This window comes from Chenopodium album, chromosome 5 (genome assembly GCF_948465745.1).
Source record: "Chenopodium album chromosome 5, dcCheAlbu1.1, whole genome shotgun sequence".
Lineage (NCBI taxonomy): Eukaryota > Viridiplantae > Streptophyta > Magnoliopsida > Caryophyllales > Amaranthaceae > Chenopodium > Chenopodium album.
Window position 1 is genome coordinate 41,037,536 of NC_137838.1, and position 19,409 is coordinate 41,056,944.

The 19,409-nt window shown below is 42.4% G+C and overlaps 2 protein-coding genes across 2 annotated transcripts; both read left to right on the forward strand.

Moving 5' to 3' along the window:
* The first annotated feature begins 8,700 nt into the window (after positions 1-8,700).
* Positions 8,701-11,344, forward strand: LOC145632851 (uncharacterized). Its single transcript, XM_081685182.1, has 3 exons — positions 8,701-9,401; positions 9,472-10,570; positions 10,622-11,344. Exons 1-3 carry the CDS (start codon positions 8,701-8,703, stop codon positions 11,342-11,344), a joined length of 2,523 nt encoding a protein of 840 aa, XP_081541308.1.
* Positions 11,345-11,350: 6 nt separating this feature from the next.
* On the forward strand, positions 11,351-12,520 carry LOC145632852 (uncharacterized). The gene is made up of 3 exons (XM_081685183.1): positions 11,351-11,475; positions 11,557-11,896; positions 11,987-12,520. Exons 1-3 carry the CDS (start codon positions 11,351-11,353, stop codon positions 12,518-12,520), a joined length of 999 nt encoding a protein of 332 aa, XP_081541309.1.
* Positions 12,521-19,409: the final 6,889 nt, after the last annotated feature.

Genomic DNA, 19,409 nt, shown 5'->3' on the forward strand with positions numbered 1-19,409 from the left:
AAATTAAGTACAATCAATCAATCATACAAGTTTCACCCATTTCCTAGCAAACAACTACTCTAACATCATCATCTAATCAACTAACTAAAGAAATCAAGAATCATCAAAATATAGAGAACAATTACACTAATAAACAATCAAACATCAAAATCAAATCAAACAAATATGAAATCAAATTAAACAATAAAGATGAAAGAGAGTTAAGAATGCTCATTGATAATAGATTAGATCTTCAACACAATTGTCACCATTGAATCTTTAATATCTTAATCACCATTGAAATTCCTCACTTTCTCTCCCTAAAATATACTCCTAAAACAACCCTAAAACTAGAGAGAGAGGCTCTCAACTAAGCTAAGAAGAATGATAAAAAATGTGAAATGAAGCTTATTCTAAAACTTGCCCCAAAAATCGGGTTTACAAAGGTATTTATAGAGGCGCAAAAACAAAAACCGAGCAAACAAATATCCAGGAAGGCGCGCCCGCGCTGCAGGGGAGGCGCGCCCACGCATGTTGGTGGCGCGCCCGCGCCCATGCCTTGCGCTTGCGCATCTCTGGTTTCTTCGATCTTCTCGCGGCTTCGTGCGCTCGCTAAGGTCTTCGAATGAACGCACAATCATGATGATGATGAAAACTAAGTTAGGCAGTCCAAAAGCACATGATTGTGGGTTCAACACCCCATATTCATGAGAGCATGGCTTGAGAGCGCAAGAGCTAGAACTTGGAGAGTCCACTTCCTTGCATCTTGAGCTTTCCAATTGCCATGAGCTTTCTCTTAAAGCTTCCTCCGCCTTAGTAAATCACCAATATCAAGACCCGAATCTCGTACAATACCTACAACCACGAAAATAGAGCAAATAAAGGAGAAAAGACTAGAAAAACCATAGAAATGCACAAAAGCTACAAAATAAGAGAGGAAAGGTAAGAGTAAGACAAAAAGCATAAAACTAAGCATTTATTAAGCGTGAAAGCCAAGAAAAGAAAGTAAAAACAACCTAAATGCTCATCAAATGGGTGCCATTTATGACACCCATCAAATACCCCCAAGCTTACCTTTTGCTCGTCCTCGAGCAAAACAAAACCAAGGGCGAAATGATGAGCTTATCCAAGCATACAAAAAGAAGAGAAGAGACAAGAATATACACTAACTCACTTTCGTAGGAATCATGGTCAATTTTAGCAACTAAAGACAAGCCATTTAAACCCCTAGATCGCCCTAGAGGACGAGTGATGCTCTCGTAAAGGTTTCCTAAGAGATTAACCTATAACTCTCGTAATAGTACAAACAAATGTTCATGAAAGGACTTTTCCGAATGTACAAGCACGAGTGGATGCAAATCTTTCTAAACAAGTAAGGGAGTGCACGTTCCAAGATACCCGAGGTTGATTGAAACATAAATATGCTATGCATAGGAACTAGTTTTCGCAATCCACTTTCATCCCAAACGGTCTTACCGCGTTCTCCCAACTAGTCTCGTATCTTCCCCTAGGGAGCATCTCAAAAGTTCCACGAAGGAACCGGAAAAAGAGATAATTTTTGGCTACTCGACGTCTTGACAATGCATCCCCTCTCCTTAGGCTTTAACTCATAATGCCCTCCCTCGGTATGTGACTCAACCTCTAGGTCAAAAGGACTTTCCCAAAGGTTGCAACAAAAGGGCAAAAAGGGTGAGGGTAGGCTTAAAATTTGAAAATCTGGCGGTATTCCTAATTAGTGAAGCAAAGGGTGATCAAACCTTCTCCTCATAACCAAGCAATCGCCAAACAAAAACAAACTAACTCCCCCAAGCTTATTCAAAGCTATAACCACAATCATATATACAAAAAGTGTAAACGCTTCTCCCCCAAGTAAAAAGGAAGCATTGTCCTCAATTCTTGAAAAGGGAATAAAAATTACATCAAAATATTTTTGATTTTTCTTAATCCCATTTCTTTCAAAACAATTGTCCATCCCTCTTTAACTTAGGACGGCTCTTACAATTTTGCACTTGCTTTGTCCTTGCCTTTATTAACTTTGAACGACTTTTTCATTTATTTATTTGACATTATTTACACAAAAATCACAACACAAACTTGCTTTCAGGAGAACCAAATATCCAAACTCCTCCACCACAAACTCCAACAATAATGATCAATTGCTTCACAAAAACCAAGAATGGAAATGAAAATGAAACAAAAAGCTTAAGATCTAAGGATGTGGCTTAAAAAGAAGGGAAGAGGCTCAAGCGGTTAGCAAGAAGGAAAATGTAAACCCAATGAACTAAAAATAAAGAAAATTAACCTAGAAAAGAAAAATTACCACCCCGAAAAGATGCCTTTGTCCTCCCTAGATGGCCCGATCTCGAGTTTGAGAATTATGAGTCAAGATTCTAGATTTGGTCCGTAATAGTCAAGGATCCATGCCGCTCACGCTAATATATGTTGAAGGCTTGAACCTCACATGGATATAGCAAAAACTCACTATTGGTGTCAATTCGACTATAGGAAGCAACTACCAACATGCCACAAACAAGTAGAATCCGGTTTCATGGTCCTACTAGTTCTAACTAACTACCTTAGCATGCTTTATCCTAGAATCAACCAAGTGTACTCTCAAAACGTGCACACCATTACCATTTAAGAAGAAAAGCATTCAACTATACAAGTCAAAAAGTATTATGTCCAAAACAAGAACAAAACAAAATACATTGCAAATTTGCCTTGATAGAAACAAAAATCTTTTTAGGATGTTTCAAAATAAAGAACATGGAAAAGCATATTCAAAGGTGCATAGCATATATGAATCAATATACCACCAAACATGATAGAATACCCTCCCCCAAGCTTGAATGAGACAACATGTTCAAACATAAATCAAATCATCCATGGGAGGGGAAATAAGGAGATCAATCCAATCAAATTAACATATGTCCAACAAGTCATCATCCACTTGAGAAAGAGCAAGGAAGGATATTACCGGATATTAGGTGGGTGTAAACACCCGCAAATGACCCAATTACACCTTTCACAAGTAATTTTCTCAAGAATTGAACCTTGCCTTCCATATGCTAGCAAACATAGGAGTCAAACTTCCTTGATTCTTGATCCAAATCAAAGAACCAAAGTATATCAAGTCATATACCTAGCAAAAGGCACACAAACATTTCCATGAGAAAATCTATTCAAAAAAAGAAAAGAAAATGAAAGCAATAAAACACGGGTTACATCTCGAGAAAGGCTTGCTTAAGGTCCAAGCTTGACCGCTATAGTAAAATAATAATTCAACGCACGCAAGAGCTTGTCAAATGCACTACTACACATTTCATATGAAAGCAAGTGTGTACATGAAAAAAATAAGGCATGCAACAAGCTTAGTGCAGACCTATGAGGAGAATGATGCCAAGGAAAGGAAGAAGAAGAATCAAAAGAAACTTCAACAAATTATGAAGAAAAAGAAAAAGAATAAGAAAAAGTTGGCAAACTCTCCTCATAATATTTTTGGGTGGCAACATCACCCTTTTCCTCAATAATAGACAAATGAGGGACATTAAAATCCTCATAGACAAGGGGGTCCCCAATAGGCTTATTGACAAAAGAAGGGAGAGAAATAGGAGTGTAAGGGATATGGTTGAATTTTCTTGAAAAAGGGGTATGTGAAAAGGGAAAAGGGGTAGCTACTCCCTCACAGCAAGGTCTCACATCGCCAATAAGGGCATAAAAATCAATCATAAATCCTTCAAAAGAAGAACACTCATGATCATCATCTCCCTCAAACATCCAACTTCCAAGAGGAACAACATAATCTCCTCCACTACATTCATGAACAACAACTCCCTCAACTTCCTTAAAGCCTAAAGTCTCAAAGCCATGCATGAATGGATGTAAATTCATTTCAAACTCATCTCTATCCCGTGAAGCATTCTTAATGAACTCACTCAAAAGGCTATGGGTTTTAATTTGACACTCAAAGAACACATTGGTGATAACCTCAATCGAGTCCAAATACTCATGGATAGAAGGATCACAATCATGCATAAGAGAGTCATCAAGATGGGAAGTAGGGTTGAGGTTATCAAAATCAACACTCTCTTCATTCTTAACTCCTTCACCATCACTCAAATGCTCACCAATGGGATCCTCGCACTCTCTTGGTTGCTCAAAATCATCATCATCATCATCCTTAACACATTCATTAAATTGGGATTTTTCACAAACAAGCATTAATGATGACAATTGGTTTTCTAACTCTTCTTTTCTTCTCCTTTCCTCCTCAATACGCTCCTCATTCTTTTTCATTATCTCTAATTGACCTCTCATAGAATTAAGAATCATCTCCTTACTAGGCCCAAACTCATTATCAAGCTCAATGCACCTAATTTGAGACTCAAATATATCAACAATAGATTTTAAAGATGTAAAAAATTGAGGTTCAACAAGAGAAGAAGAAGAAATACAACCAAGATTGGAAGAATCAACATTAAGGTCATGATCATATAAATCACATTGGGGAGTGGGGGCACAATAAAACACATGAGATTCATTATCAAGGGAATAAAGCACATCACAAGAAGGCATGGTAAATAATGAATATTGAAACACACTATTAGCATCAACTTGAGCATGCACTTCATCACCATGAACAAAAGGAGAAATAGAGTTGAAATCATGTGTTCTAGGTTCACTTAAGGGATCATGTGGAAAATCATGGGAATTCATGCTAATATTATAAGAATCAAGACAATGCATATCAATATTAGAAACATGATTACCCCTATCATATACATCCCTAGCAAACTAAACATAAAAATCCCAAGCATCATCAATAGACAATGCTCTAAATTCACCATTATGCATACATTCAACTTCATTTCTAGTTTGCTCATTCAAACCAAAATAGCAAATCTCACAAGCCTCCCAAAGATTAAAACAATTATAATCCAAATATAACTCAAGTTTATTGAAATATTCACAAAATAACTCATTGTCATATTCAGGAAATGATAGACATGCCATTTGTTTTTTTCAGAAAACAAACAAAAATCAAATAAAAGAAAAATATACACAAAGACCTAGACTCAAGCAATCAAAAACACTCAAACATAGACACCGTTCCCCGGCAACGGCGCCATTTGACGAGGGGTGGAACTAGGTCTTTGAAACTAAACCTCCCTCGGTTAAACTAAATTTATAAACACTTAACAAACCTATATACTAGTATAAAGGCAAGTAAAGGGTCGAACCCAAAGGAACGGTAATGTTCAAGCGCTCTCAATTATGCGCTTAAGCTAGGTCGAAGTCTGAGGATAAAAGGAGAACACTAACAACAAACATACAAAGAAACAAAACAAATAAAGCACTAGGAACGGGATCAACAAGCAATCAAGACAATTGTAGCAACTCGGGAACAATATGTAAATCAATGGTTGTGAAGACAAATGGCAAGCTCAATCGAAAAAGTCAACAAGCTATCTCCTAGAGGTCAAACTAGTGCCAACTTCGAGAGACTTTAACTAGGAGCATCACTAATCAAGCTCAATCGATAATTGCAATTCCTAAATCAATGGTCCGTATCATTAGAAACTACAATGCAATCTAGCATAATTCTCAAGGCCTAATCGAATTACACACATGCAAACTTCCATCAATCAATTTAATCTTAACAATTAATGAACACACTCCCCAAATTAAGTACAATCAATCAATCATATAAGTTTCACCCAATTCCTAGCAAATAACTACTCTAACATCATCATCTAATCAACTAACAGCTAAAGAAATCAAGAATCATCAAAATATAGAGAACAATTACACTAATCAACAATTAAACATCAAAATCAAACCAAACAAATATGAAATCAAACAAAGCAATAAAGAGGAGAGAGAGTTAAGAATGCTTATTGATAATGGAGAAGATCTAGGGGTTTGGCAGCTCACCCCCAATTCGTGGGTGAATATCCTAAGTTACATCGCCACCTGCGAGTTTCAAAACTTGAACCCCAGCTTCTCTACCTTCGCTCATATGCACTATTTGAGCAAGTATCCAGGTGGCCATGGGGCATGGTATACCTTGCCCCAATACTTGATGACTCTGGACAAAGTGTCCAAATGGTCCGGGTGGATGGACAAGTTTTATTTGGTTTCCTCTCCCACCCTTAGACACAACCGGACACTACGCCGGTACAATACTGAGCCGACTCTTCTTGGACGCAAATGCCCTCTCCCGGAACTATCTACTAAGGCCTGGGACCAAATAATGGAGCCGGGATTCTTTGAAACAACAACTGAGCCCATGGGGGATAGGACTCACATTATTGTACCCAAAAACTGGATTCCCCATCCGGACTTCTTCAAGGACGAGTGCTTCTTGTCCGCCTGCGGGCTAAGTACCATGTTTCCAAGGGGTAGAACACTTCTCATCCGGAATGATTGTTATTTTACTTTAGTTGCAAACTTGCCATAACTTCTTCTAACCATAAATTCTTGCTCTTGCAGACGAAGCCTTGAGAATGGTAGACCAGGCCAAGACACCAGCTAAGTCCGCGGCGCTGCTGCGCAAAGAAGGTAGCCGTCGAGGCTAAGGATTCCAAGAAAGGCGGGGTAAGACCGCCTGACTTTATGTGTTTGCTTTTTCTCTTCTTTTTTTTTTTTACTTTACCGGTTGGGTGTACTTACCCTTTGTTTATTTCTTAGGAGTCCGTCAAGAAGATCCCACGATCCTTCTCCAAGCTGCTCAAAAGGCAAGGAGACGATCTGGAGAAGACCCTGGTTGCGAAAGCCGCCAGGAAGGACCCCCCATCCACCCCAGAAACAAACATCTGCCCAATCCGGTCGTCCAACGACTAGGGACAAATCCCCTACTGTGCTGAGATAACTGAGCGAAAGCTCAGAACGACATCGAAAGGTGGCGAGCCACCTAGGGTTTCAGGCGGTGCGGCAACCACTGGAGAGGAGCAGAAGCCGGAGACCCATCCGGAAGCCCAAGGTAAGGAACGAATTGAAATACCTTGGCCACTTGATTTTATGAGAGTCAAGACCAAGGTTGATCCTTCAAAAGGGTCGGTCAGCAGCCGGCAACGGATGAGTGCCGACTACGCTGCTTCTATCTCACAGAGCGCTACTTTTGATGCAGATCTGACTTCTGACGAGCCAAATCTTGCGAGCTTTGCAAAACGGATGGTGTGGACCCTCACCCGGTCTGAGAAGAACTCCATACCTGATCTGCAGGTCGTGGACTTCGACCGGATAATGGGTTTACTGGCTGAGGTAAAAAAATCCCTCTACCTTGATATCTTTTATCTTTAATTTGGCTAAGTAACTCATAAACCGGCTGTTATTGTCTCGGGTGATGCTGAGAGTGGACAGTCTCCGGGGCCCCTTCAGGCGGAAGCAGGAAGAGGTAAATGACGCCAAACGGAGGGCCCTAGAAAACCTAAACTCTGCTGAATATTCTGATTATATGTGTAATTTAAAGATTAAAGCAGTAGAGTTGAAACAGGAGGAGCTGATCCGGAGTTTGACGGCTGCCAACAATGAAGCTAACATCCGGGCTGATGACCTTGACAAGCAACTGAAAGATGCCAAATCAGATCTCAAGGCATTAGACGATGCTGACAAGGAGAACGCCCAGCTCCGTGCAGACGTTACCCGCCTGGGGATTGAACTTGTCAATCTGCGGAACAAGCAGTCGGACGAGCTTGCCTAGGAACAAAAACGGCTGACAGAGGAGAATGAGTGGGACAACTTGGCTAGGCTGAAGATCACATGGAGCCTTCTTTACCCAGAAATAGACTTTGAGGTCTATAAGCTGAGGTATGATTATGCCACTGAGGTGTATGATGCCCAGCAACTGGGTGATGCTCCACCGCCTCGCTTCAAAGATTGGGCTGCTGAGCAGGGATATGAAGTCTCTAAGATAATCGAAAAAGATTTCCTGAGAAACTCTAGAGAGAGAAAGATACCCGCCATTTTAAACTTGTTTTTTGAGCTTTTTGGAAGCCAATTTCCATGGAAAAACGGAGGAAAGGAAAGGGGAAGAAGTCCTCGGGCTCAAAATCGAAAGGGATGAAGAAAACGAAGCCAAGAACGAGGAACCTCGATGAACAAAAACAGAGTATGACCATGGATGATGTTTCGGTTGAAAGCTGGCTGGATGGGGAGGCGATTGAGGAGATTCCGGTGAGAATGGTGACGGAGGAGGATAAGGCTCTGCATAGTGAAGAATTTAATCGATGGCTACAGGTAATTCGAACCCCTACTCCTATTCATTTCAATGGAACAGTAGATTATGATGTTTGTACTAGGTCTATTAATCCGACTCCATTGTTGATGATTAATGAACATAATGGGTTAGGAAATGATTTTCATGTTAATTTGGAGGAAAACTTTTTGAACCCCCAATTTTGGAACCCAGTTTTTGAAACCCCTGTTTCTGCAATCCCTAATTAATCAGGTGGTATTAGCTGGAGTAGTATGTTTAAGAATACGATTGATGAGGGTTTAAATCTTGCTGGTAGTAATGGAGTTGATTGTAATTCATGCTGCAACATGGATAATAGAAAAGAGGTCAAAATGAAATTAACTGAGGAAGATGTTCTACCTGAAATTGAGTTTTGGAAATCAGCAATTGTTTGTTATGTTCTATGTGGTAAACCATCACTGTCTGTAATGAGTGGGTTTGTGCGATGAATTTGAGGTAAATATGGAATTGATAGAATCTCTGCCATGAATAATGGGGCGTTTCTGGTTCGATTCAAGACAGTGGTAGGAAGGGAAAAGGTGATGAACTCTAAACCTATCTTGTTTGATGGTAGGCCTGTAATGATGAAGAGGTGGGAGCCAGGTTTGGATTTGGGAAATGAGAAGGTGTTTGAAGTACCCACTTGGGTCAGATTGCCTGGTTTGAACTTAAAATTCTGGGGTCAATCTTCTTTAATGAAAATAGCTGGGTTAATTGGGGAACCAGTTAAGACTGATAGAAGCACAGCCACCAAGGAATTGCTTGAGTATGCTAGGATAATGGTCAAGGTTAAAATAAATGGTGAGCTGCCTGATGAGATTGAGTTTCAGGATGAATGTGGTGTTGATGTTAAGCAGAAAGTGATATATGAAAGGAAGCCTATTATCTGTAATGTTTGTAGAGGTATAGGACATGGAGATAGTGATTGTCCTAATCACAGAGTTAAGTCTCAGAAGCCTCCTGCTAAGAATCAACAACAAAGGCAGAAGCAGCAGAAGAAGCCTGTAGTAAGGAAGGTTTGGATGCCTAAGGCTCAGCAAAACCAGCAGGCAGACCAACCTCAAGGCATCAGAGTAGATAAGAATAAGTTTGTTGTTAATGTTGATCCAGATATTGTGTCTGGAATAGCTGATAGGGACAAATGCTCTATGGGATCAGTTTGCAAAGCAGCAGATGGGAGGGTTCTGTTTGGTGATTGGGAGAAAGGGGAGTGCTCATACACTCTCAATGGATAATTGGGGTTTTTGGAATGTCAGGAGCTTTAACAAACTAAATAAAGTGTGTGATGTTCTTTGGTTTTTGAAGAACCAAGGAATTGGTTTGTTTGGGCTCCTGGAGACAAAAGTGAAGGCTAGTAATTTTGGTAAGGTCTTCACTGGTTTTGGTTGTAAATGGTCTGTGACTACAAATTATAGTAAGCATTCTGGAGGGAGAATTTGGATTGTTTGGTTACCTAATATCTTTCATGTTGAGATTGATAGAGTTGAAACTCAGTTGATCCATGTGAAAGTTGTTCATAAGGCTTCTAAATTTGTGTTCTGGTATACAGTTGTTTATGGGTTGAATACTGCAGATGAAAGAGAGGTTTTATGGCATCAGATTGGGGAGATAAAGAAGGATATTATGGGTCCATGGATTTTAGGGGGTGATTTCAATAATGTTCTGAATACTGAGGACAGAATTGGCTCACCAGTTACTTTTGCTGAGATTGATAAGTTCAGACAATGTGTTAGGCAAAATGGTCTTATGGATTTTAAAGTTGGGGGTCTGTTCTTTACTTGGAATAACAAACAACAAGGGAGTGATAGAGTGTGTACAAAGATTGATAGGATCTTGGTTAATGATCTATGGACTGATAAGTGCAGGGAGTTTAGAGCTGATTTTTTGCCTGAAGGTTTAATGGACCATTGTCCTTGTATTATGAGGATGTTTGGGTGTAAGAGGAATGTTAAGAAACCTTTCAGGTTTTTAAATATGTGGATTGATGCTCCAGGATACCAGGAAGCTGTTCAACAGGCTTGGAATAGTGATGTGAGAGGAACTGATATGTTCATTGTGGTAAGGAAGCTGCAAAAGGTGAAAGAAGCTCTCAAAGTGTTAAATTTGACTACTTTATGTTCAGTGGAAAGTGCAGATGCTATAGCTGATGCTGAGTTAGCAAAGGTGCAGTGTCAATTAAACAAGGATCCTCATAATTTGGAGTTGATTCAAATAGAAAGTGATGCCAGGGAAAGATTCTTAGCTGCTCATTCTGCAAAGTTGAAATTCTTGAAGCAGAAAGCAAAGTTACATTGGATGAGAGATGGTTTCTCTAGCAAATTCTTCAAGAATGCTTGGGGAGTGGTGAAGAATGAGGTATGTAAGGCAGTTTTAGGGTTCTTTGAGCATGGTCAGCTTCTGAAATAGGTTAATGCAACTACTTTTACTCTGGTTCCTAAATTGGACAATGCTACTAAAGTCACTCAGTTTAGACCAATTGCATGCTGTAATGTGTTGTACAAGATCATTTCTAAGATGCTATGTGATAGATTCAAAGAGCTGTTGCCTGGCTTAATTAGTGAGAATCAAAGTGCTTTTATTGCTGGGAGATCTATTCTGGACAACATTTTAGTGTGTCAGGATATGTTAAAAGAGTATAATAACAAGAGAAAGTCTCCTAGATGTACTATTAAGGTGGATTTGAGGAAAGCATATGATTTTGTGCACTGGTCCTTTATCCATGATATGCTGCAGGCTTTAAACTTCCCCAGTAAGTTCATTTCTTGGGTCATGGAATGTGTTACTTCCCCTTCTTTCTCTATTAAGATAAATGATGGTCTGAATGGTTTCTTTAAGGGTAAGAAAGGAATCGGGCAAGGTGATCCTATGTCACCTTTGGTGTTTGTCATTGTGATGGAGTATCTTTCAAGATTGCTTAAGAAAGTGGGAGCAAAGAGAGGCTTCAAATTTCACCAAAGATGCAAATCCTTAAGATTAAATCATCTAATTTTTGCTGATGATTTGATGTTATTTTCTTATGCTGATAAGAAGTTTGTCTCCCTCTTAGTAAGAGCTTTGAAAGCTTTTGAGGGTTGCTCTGGTTTACAGGCTAATGTTGACAAATCTTCTATCTACTTTGGGAGTGTGTAGCTTGAAATGCAGCAGGAAATTGTGTCTGAGTCTGGGTTTGTTATAGGAGAAGCTCTTTTTAGGTATCTTGGCATCCCCCTGAATGCTAAATACTTGAGAGTTTCTGACTTTGATGCTATAGTTGATAAGATGTTGACTAGAATTACCTGATGGTCTAGCATAAATCTATCTTATATTGCAAGAGTTGTGCTGGTGAACTCTGTTCTGATTAGTCTGCATACTTATTGGGCTCAGTGTGTGCTTTTACCTAAGTCAGTTATCTTGAGGATTACTCAGTTGTGCAGAGCTTTTCTTTGGTGTGGAGATGTTGTGTATTCTAAGGCTCCACCCATTGCCTGGGACTGGGTCTGCAAAAGCATAGCTGAGGGTGGCCTTGGTATTAGAGATTGTGGTATGTGGAACAGGGCAGCATTGGGGAAGTATGTGTGGAAAATAGCTAAAAAAGAGGACTCTTTGTGGGTGAAATGGGTTCATGCTGTGTACATTAAAGACCAAGACTTGTGGAATTATAGTCCTAAAAGGTCTGCAGGATGGGCTTGGAGGAGATTATGTGTAGTTAAGGACCAGCTAAAAGAAGGTTTCGAGCAAAATAGCTGGATGAATGGAAATTATAGAATTTCTGAGTGCTACAAATGGTTGTAGGGAACTGGAACAAAGGTGGATTGGTTTAAATGGGTTTGGAATAAGTTCAATATTCCCAAACATTCTTTCATTTTATGGCTGGCTATGCATGATAGACTCAGAACAAGAGAGAAACTCTTGAAATATGATGCTAGTGCTGAGGATAGTTGTTTGCTGTGTGGTGCTAATATTGAGGACAGACAACATCTGTTCTTTAATTGTAGATACAATCAAGAGTGCTTGATGAGAATTGCCCATTGGCTCCATATTCCAAGTCAGAATTACTGTATTGATGAGGTTTGGAAAAACTGGCTCAGAGCAGTGAATGATAAGGTGCAGCAGAAGGTGGTTCTGGTAGTTCTAGCTTGTGTTGTTTACCACATCTGGTTTGCTAGGAATACAGCTTTTTGGCAGAAAGCTGTCATTCACCCTTCCAAGCTTTGTAAGGCTATTGGTAGGGTGAGCATGGACAGAGTCAAGCAACTTATAAACAAGAATTGGAGTAGACTGCAGTGCAAATGGATACAGGAGTTGTATTGCAGCATCCCAAATTAGTGCTGTTTGTTTTGATGCTGTGTTGTTTTTTGTTTTTGCTTGTATTTTAGTTAGTCATGTTCAATTGTGGCTTGTGTCCTTCCTAGAAGGCAGCAGGCTGCTTCTGGATAGGTTTGCTTTTTTCTCCTTCAGGTGAACCCTTCCTAGAAGGTGGCATCTGAAGGAGTTTAAAGCTTGTGGTGGGGGGTGGCCTGTGTGCTCCGGTCTTGTGTAGTTTTTTTTGGAGTTGCCTGATTTCAAGCTTGTATTATTTGTACTTTTGTACATTTTTGATAGTAATATACTTTCTTACTTACCAAAAAAAAAAGTCTCTGATAACGAGGAGCCGGCGGCGGATGAGCATAACGAAGGCCAAACCAGCCAGACTCAGCCGGAGCAGCAGCATCCACCTCAGCCTTAGGCGGACCTCCCCAACTTCTGCGGCAGTATGCCAACCATTTTCTTTACCGGCCTGTATGCCGTGTTTTGTTGTATCTTTACCAACCATGGGGTTGGGTTAACAATTTATTTTTGTTTCTTCGCCGCATGTAACTCCGGTTAACACATCTTCTGGCATTTGAGCCATTTTAAATATTTAATGAAGTATTCCGACTCAGTCGGTTGTTTATACTTGTTTGTGTTTGAGTTTTTCAATTTGAATTTTGCATCTGTTTGCAATTCTTTAATATTTTGCCTAACTTAAAAAAGCATGCGGGAATTTGCAATCCGGGTGCTCTTGCCCCTGGGCGGCTGTGTGGTTGGTTTTATTTCAAGTTGATTGATTAACTTGAAAACACTTGACACTAGGAGAAGTATGGAGTGTTTTTAGGCCAATCAATCACAATGGTGATTGCCCCAAACCAAGTGCACAGCCGGCCATTAGAGCGGGTGCTTTGAGCTTCTTACCCAGGCGGTTATATTCCGTCTGGGGTTAACACATACCCATTACACAAATCTTTTTCCCCAATAGGGAGAGTGAGTGCAACTTTGGAATAAATAACCTAAGTGAGAATTTCAGCCGATGACCAACTGATGCCTCAGGGCATCCGGTATTCGGTAACTTAATCGTTCTTCATAGATTATTCTGGTCAGACGGCTATGAATTGACCAATTTGGTCGCTCAATTTTCGCCATCTGCATTTGTTCATAGAACCGACGAATAGTCCGTTCTCTGCGACGATTGCACCCGGAGGGGTGTCGCCGGACGCCTTTGTCCATGTTGGGATAGGCGGTTTTATAAAATAAGCAACCATCCGACCATATTGGCCTTTGGTCTTGTTTGAGACCGGTTGTATAGCCACTAAGCGTTTCTGTGCTTAGCTTTTAATCGGACCATTGGCCGAGCGTTATTACAACATTGGATTTACACTAAATATCGAACTTAGTTGTTTGAACGAATAGTCCGTCTGAGTATTACCCAGGCAGACAAGCAATTATTAAATTACACTATCAAACGTAATTAATTAAATAAAGAGTCCGTGTGAGTTTTACCCAGGCAGACAAGCAATTATAATATTCAACCAAACTAAGTATCAAACTTAGTAAGTTAAACACAGGGTCCGTCTGGGTATTGCCCAGGCGGACGAACAATAAAAATGGCAAAATAAATCTGCAAACAGCCTGAATTTTCATTAATTGGCTTACTGTTTACAAAAATTATACATTCTTAGAAGTAGTACTTTTTTAGATTGTCTACATTCCAAGTTCTAGGCAGGCGGCGACCGTCCGGGGTTTCCAGACGGTAGGTGCCGTTCCTGACTTCTTCGTAAATTCGGTAGGGGCCTTCCCAATTAGGGGTTAGCTTCCTAGCCTCATTGGCCCTACCGGTTGCCTCCATTTTTCGTAACACAAAGTCATCCACTTTCAGAGGACGCTTGTGCTCTTTCTTGTTATAAGCTCTGGTCATTCTCAGACGGTATATCTCATGGCGTAGGGCAGCGTTGCCCCTGCGTTCCGGGAGGGAGTCCAATGCCAGCCGCATGGCCTCCCAATTTGCCTTTTCATCATAGAGCATAACTCTGAGAGTCGACTCATAGTGCTCAATGGGCAAGACGGCTTCAGCACCATATACCATAAGAAATGGGGTTGCTCCGGTTGCCCCTTTAGCAGTAGTCCGGATGGCCCACAGGACATGAATTAATTCTTCTGCCCATAAACCACCGACTCTTTCAATTTTCTTCTTTATGCCGTCTGAGATGAGTTTGTTGAAGGCTTCAACTTGGCCGTTTGCTTGGGGTCGGCCGACTGATGCAAAACAATGTGAGATTCCCTGATCTCCCAACCAAGTCTTGAGCTGGGGGGTCTCAAACTGAGGGCCATTATCAAACACCATAGACATAGGTACCCCAAACCGGGTGATGATGTTCTTCCAGATAAAGGAGATGACATCCTTTGTCTTGATGTTCTTAACCGGCTCAGCTTCTACCCATTTGGTGAAATAATCCACAGCCACCACAATGTAGAGCTTTCCGCCTGGAGCAGGCGTATAAGGACCCAAGATATCCATGCCCCATTTGGCGAATGGGACTGGGTTGTGGATTGTCGTCAGATCAGTAGCCGGGCGGCGAATCAGTGGGCCAAACCTTTGGCACTTGTCACATCTTTTGACTAACTCTTTGGTGTCTGCTTCAAGAGTAGGCCAGAAGTAATGCCGCTTGGCTTTGACGGCTAAGGACCTGCCGCCTATATGAGAGGCGCAGTACCCAGCATGCAATTCTTCGAGAATTTCTTTCCCCTTCTCTGGGGTAACACACGCCAATAAAGGTTTGAGGAAACCCGCCTTGAAGAGTTATCCATTTCTCAACTCGAAGTTTGCTGCTCGCTTTTTCATGACGGCTGCCTCCATTGATGAATCAGGAAGCTTGCCGTCTGCTAAATATGCCCGGATGCCATCCATCCAGGTAGAGCTTCGGTCTAAGATTCCAATGGGCTCTTCATGTATGCTTCTCTTTTCAATAACTTCCCAAAAGACCGACTGAGGAGTATCACAGCAGGCGGAAGAAGCCAATTTAGACAACGCATCCTCCTGGTTGTTATCTGACCTAGGCACTTGATTCAGACGGAATTCCTCAAGTTCCCCAGTCTCTTCTTTGATTGCCTGAAGATATTTGATCATAGCTGGATGAGTTGCCTCATATGTTCCCTCATACTGGCTGACGACCAACTGTGAATCAGAATAGGCGTCGATTTTAGTTGCCCCTGCTGCCTTACACCTGCGGATTCCGGCTAGCAGGGCTTCATATTCCGCCTCGTTATTTGAGGCTTGAAACTTAAACCGCAGTGCATATTCAAATTTGTCCCCCTCAGGGGACTCATATATAATTCCTGCACCGCAGCCGTTCTTCGTTGAGCTTCCGTCTACATACACTTTCCAAACCTGGTCAATATTATCCGGTTGCACCGGTCGTGTCATTTCAACAATGAAGTCGGCAAACGCCTGACCTTTCACTGTCTTTCGAGGTTCAAAAGTGATTTCAAGACTTTGCATTTTAATAGCCCATTTTAACATTCTGCCGGATGACTCCAAAGTAGACATTGGCCGTTTGAGGGGCTAGTCGGTGTAGATTACCACCGGATGAGCCAGGAAATACGGTTTCAATTTCTTGAAAGCCATATACAGGGCAAGGCCAAATTTTTCTACCATGGGGTACCGGAGCTCAGCATCTTTTAAAATATGGCTAATGAAATAGACCGGAAGCTAAACACCGTCTCTCTCAGCAAGGAGAACGGCACTAAGGGCATGATCTGAGACGGCTAGGTACATGTATAACACCTCTCTAGGTAGTGGACTACCAAGCCTTGGCAAAGAGTGGAGATGTTCTTTCAGCCGTTGAAAAGCCGCCTCAGCCTCATCCCCCCATTCAAATCTGGTCTTCTTCCTGATTGCTTGGAAGAAGTAAAGGCATTTGTCACCTGACCGGCTGAGGAATCTCCCCAAGGCTGCCAGGCAACCGCTTAGTCTCTGTGCTTCCTTGACAGTGCGGGGTGACTTCATATCAATCACCGCCTGTATCTTCTCAAGGTTAGCCTCTATCACCCTTTGATCAATCAGGAATCCGAGAAACTTCCCAGACTCAACACCAAAGATGCATTTCTTAGGATTTAACATAACCTTATGCCGCCTGAGTGTGGTGAAGGTTACTCGGAGATCAACAAGGTGATCCTCCTGCTGTTTGGATTTGACTATCATGTCATCAATGTATGCCTCTACATTCCTCCCAATTTGATTAATAAAGACCGTATTAATCATCCGTTGGAACGTAGCCGGCGCATTTTTCAAACGAAACGGCATCACCGTGTAACAGAATAGCCCCTGATCAGTGACGAAGGCCGTCTTTTCTTGATCTTTCTTCCACAGGGGTATCTAATGGAAGCCGGAGTAGGCATCCATAAAACTTATCAAGGCATGCCCGGCTGTTGAATCGACCAGAAAGTCGATCTTCGGAAGCGGATAACTGTCCTTGGGACATGCCTTGTTGAGATTTGTGTAATCAACACACATCCGCCAGGTACCATTCGGCTTATTTACAAGCACAACATTTGCCACCCAGTTGGGGAAATTACATGGCCGAATGAACCAAGCATAAAACAGCTTTTTTTACTTCGGCAGCTGCCGCCTGACTTCTTTCCTCGCCGTGATTTCTTTTCTTTTGCCGGATGGGCTTCTTTTTAGGATCCACGACAAGTTTGTGGACAACAAGATCCGGGCTGACGCCTGACATCTCTTCCACTTCAAAGACAAAAATGTCTTTGAATTCTTTCAGCAGAAGGTGCAAGTCTGCACCAAACATAGCAAAGGTAACCGTCCCAACCTTCACGGTACGCTCCGGACGGCTGTCGTCCAGAGGTATGTCAATATGCTCACCAGCCGGTTGGGGACGGAGCTCATCTGACCGTTCACCGGTCAGTGATTGCTATTTTTTCTCCTTCTTCACCTCCACCAGCATAGGTGCCTTTCTTTTCTTTCCGGCTGCTGGTGGGGCTGGTGCTGGATCAGCCTCCTTGACATTGTCAAGGTTTATTGGCTCTTGGGCGCCTAGGGCCACGGTATCTTTGACGGCTGAGAGATAGCACTCCTGGGCCGTCTACTGATCCCCATTCAAGGAACCAACAGAGCCTTCATCCCTCTCATACTTGATGAGCATGAGGGAAGGGATGATTACAGCCTTGGATTCGTTGAGGGTCGGCCGGCCCCAGATAATGTTGTAGGCGGTCAGCTCCTAAACGACCAAAAACTTGACGACCAGATGTCGCCCTTTTCCTTTCTCACCCAGCCGGATGGGTAGATCGACTCTTCCGACTTGGTAAACCATTCCTCCCCCAAAGCCAACTAGGGGGTGGGTGACCGGATGCAAGCTGCTGTCATTGTATTTCAGCTTCTGCAAGCACCAGAGGCTGATGATGTCTGATGAGCTGCCGGTATCAATAAGGATCCGCCCAACCAGCTGGTTGGCAACCTTACACTCAATGACGACCGGGTCATCATGTGGGCGGCGAACGCTGCCTCTATCCTTCTCAGTGATCAGAACATCCGGGAAGAAGGAGCTTGCTGACTCCTGCCCATCATCATCTTTGTCCATCTTTCGAAGATGGCTCTTGGTGCCCCGGATGGTATGGCCACCGCATGAGAACCCGCTTGTTATTGTGTAGACCGGCTCCTTGTCGGTATCTGAGCTACTAGTAGGCTGAAGGTAGTCTTAGAGGACTAACCCTTATTCTTCTTCTTTGCCCCGGCTAGGGACTTAGAAATATAGGACTTCAGCATTCCCTTGTCAGCCAGACAGTCCAACGCCCGTTGAAGGCTGAAGCAGTCGTTGGTGTCATGGCCAACTTCCTCATGGTATTGGCAAAATTTATTTTTATTCCTTGATTGAATGGAACTTTTCATTGGATTCGGCATCTCTAGGGACAGCCGGTCCTTAATCTCCATGAGGATGGAACTGCAGTCCTTGTTAAACTCGTACTTTGGGACGTACGGTTTAAATTCTTTCTTCTTCTTCTCGGACGGCTGGTCAGAATCACTAACCGCCCAGATTTCTTTTCTCTTCTTGCTCTCTTCTTTCTTTTTAGCCGGCTGAGCAGGCCGGCTGTCTTTGCTTGTCGGACTTCTTTGAGTCCGACTGACTACCAAGCGAGCAGAGGTCGGTAGCTTGAATGTAGCTTTCCGCCTCCCTCAGGGCCGCCTGTAGGGTGAAAGCCCCTTTTCTGCCTAGGTCGAACTTAAAGGTCGACCCGTCTCTAAAAGCTACCTCATCAGACAGTCCCTGAATCTGAATTCTGATCAGATTGAACCGCCTGACATATGAGTGCAGCCCTTCTCTCTCTCCCTGTTTAACAGTGCTCAAGTCAAGGCTTGTTTTCTTAGAAGGGATGTTCATTGAGAAGTTGGAAGCAAAAAAGAAGGCGAGCTTCCTGAAACTATCGATGGACCCGGCTGGCAGATTACCAAACCATTGTTGGGCAATACCCTTCAATGTAGCTGGAAAGCACCGACACCAAGTGACATCATCCAACCCCTGCATATACATGAGGTTGGTGTAAGCCATGAGGAGGTCTTCCGGATTGGTGGTACCATCATAGGTACCAACCAATACATTCTTAACCTTGGCCGGCTGGGCCGCCTCGGTTATCTCCCGGGTGAACGCTGAAGGTTGTTCACCCAGGCGCAGTAGACGGAGCTACAAGTCTAATGGCTGGACATTTTGATATGTCGCCTGACCTCCAAAGAGAGCCGGCTGCATGAAGTGAGGGGGATACTGTCCGTAAACCTGAGTAGGCACGTACGGTACAGCTCCAATCATATGAGGGCCAGAATGGACGGAATTACCGCCTGTCTGGCTCTCATGCAAGGAGGGTGCACTCCCTGCAGAAATGTTGTTGAAGCTATCTGGAAAGTTCAACGTTGAAACTG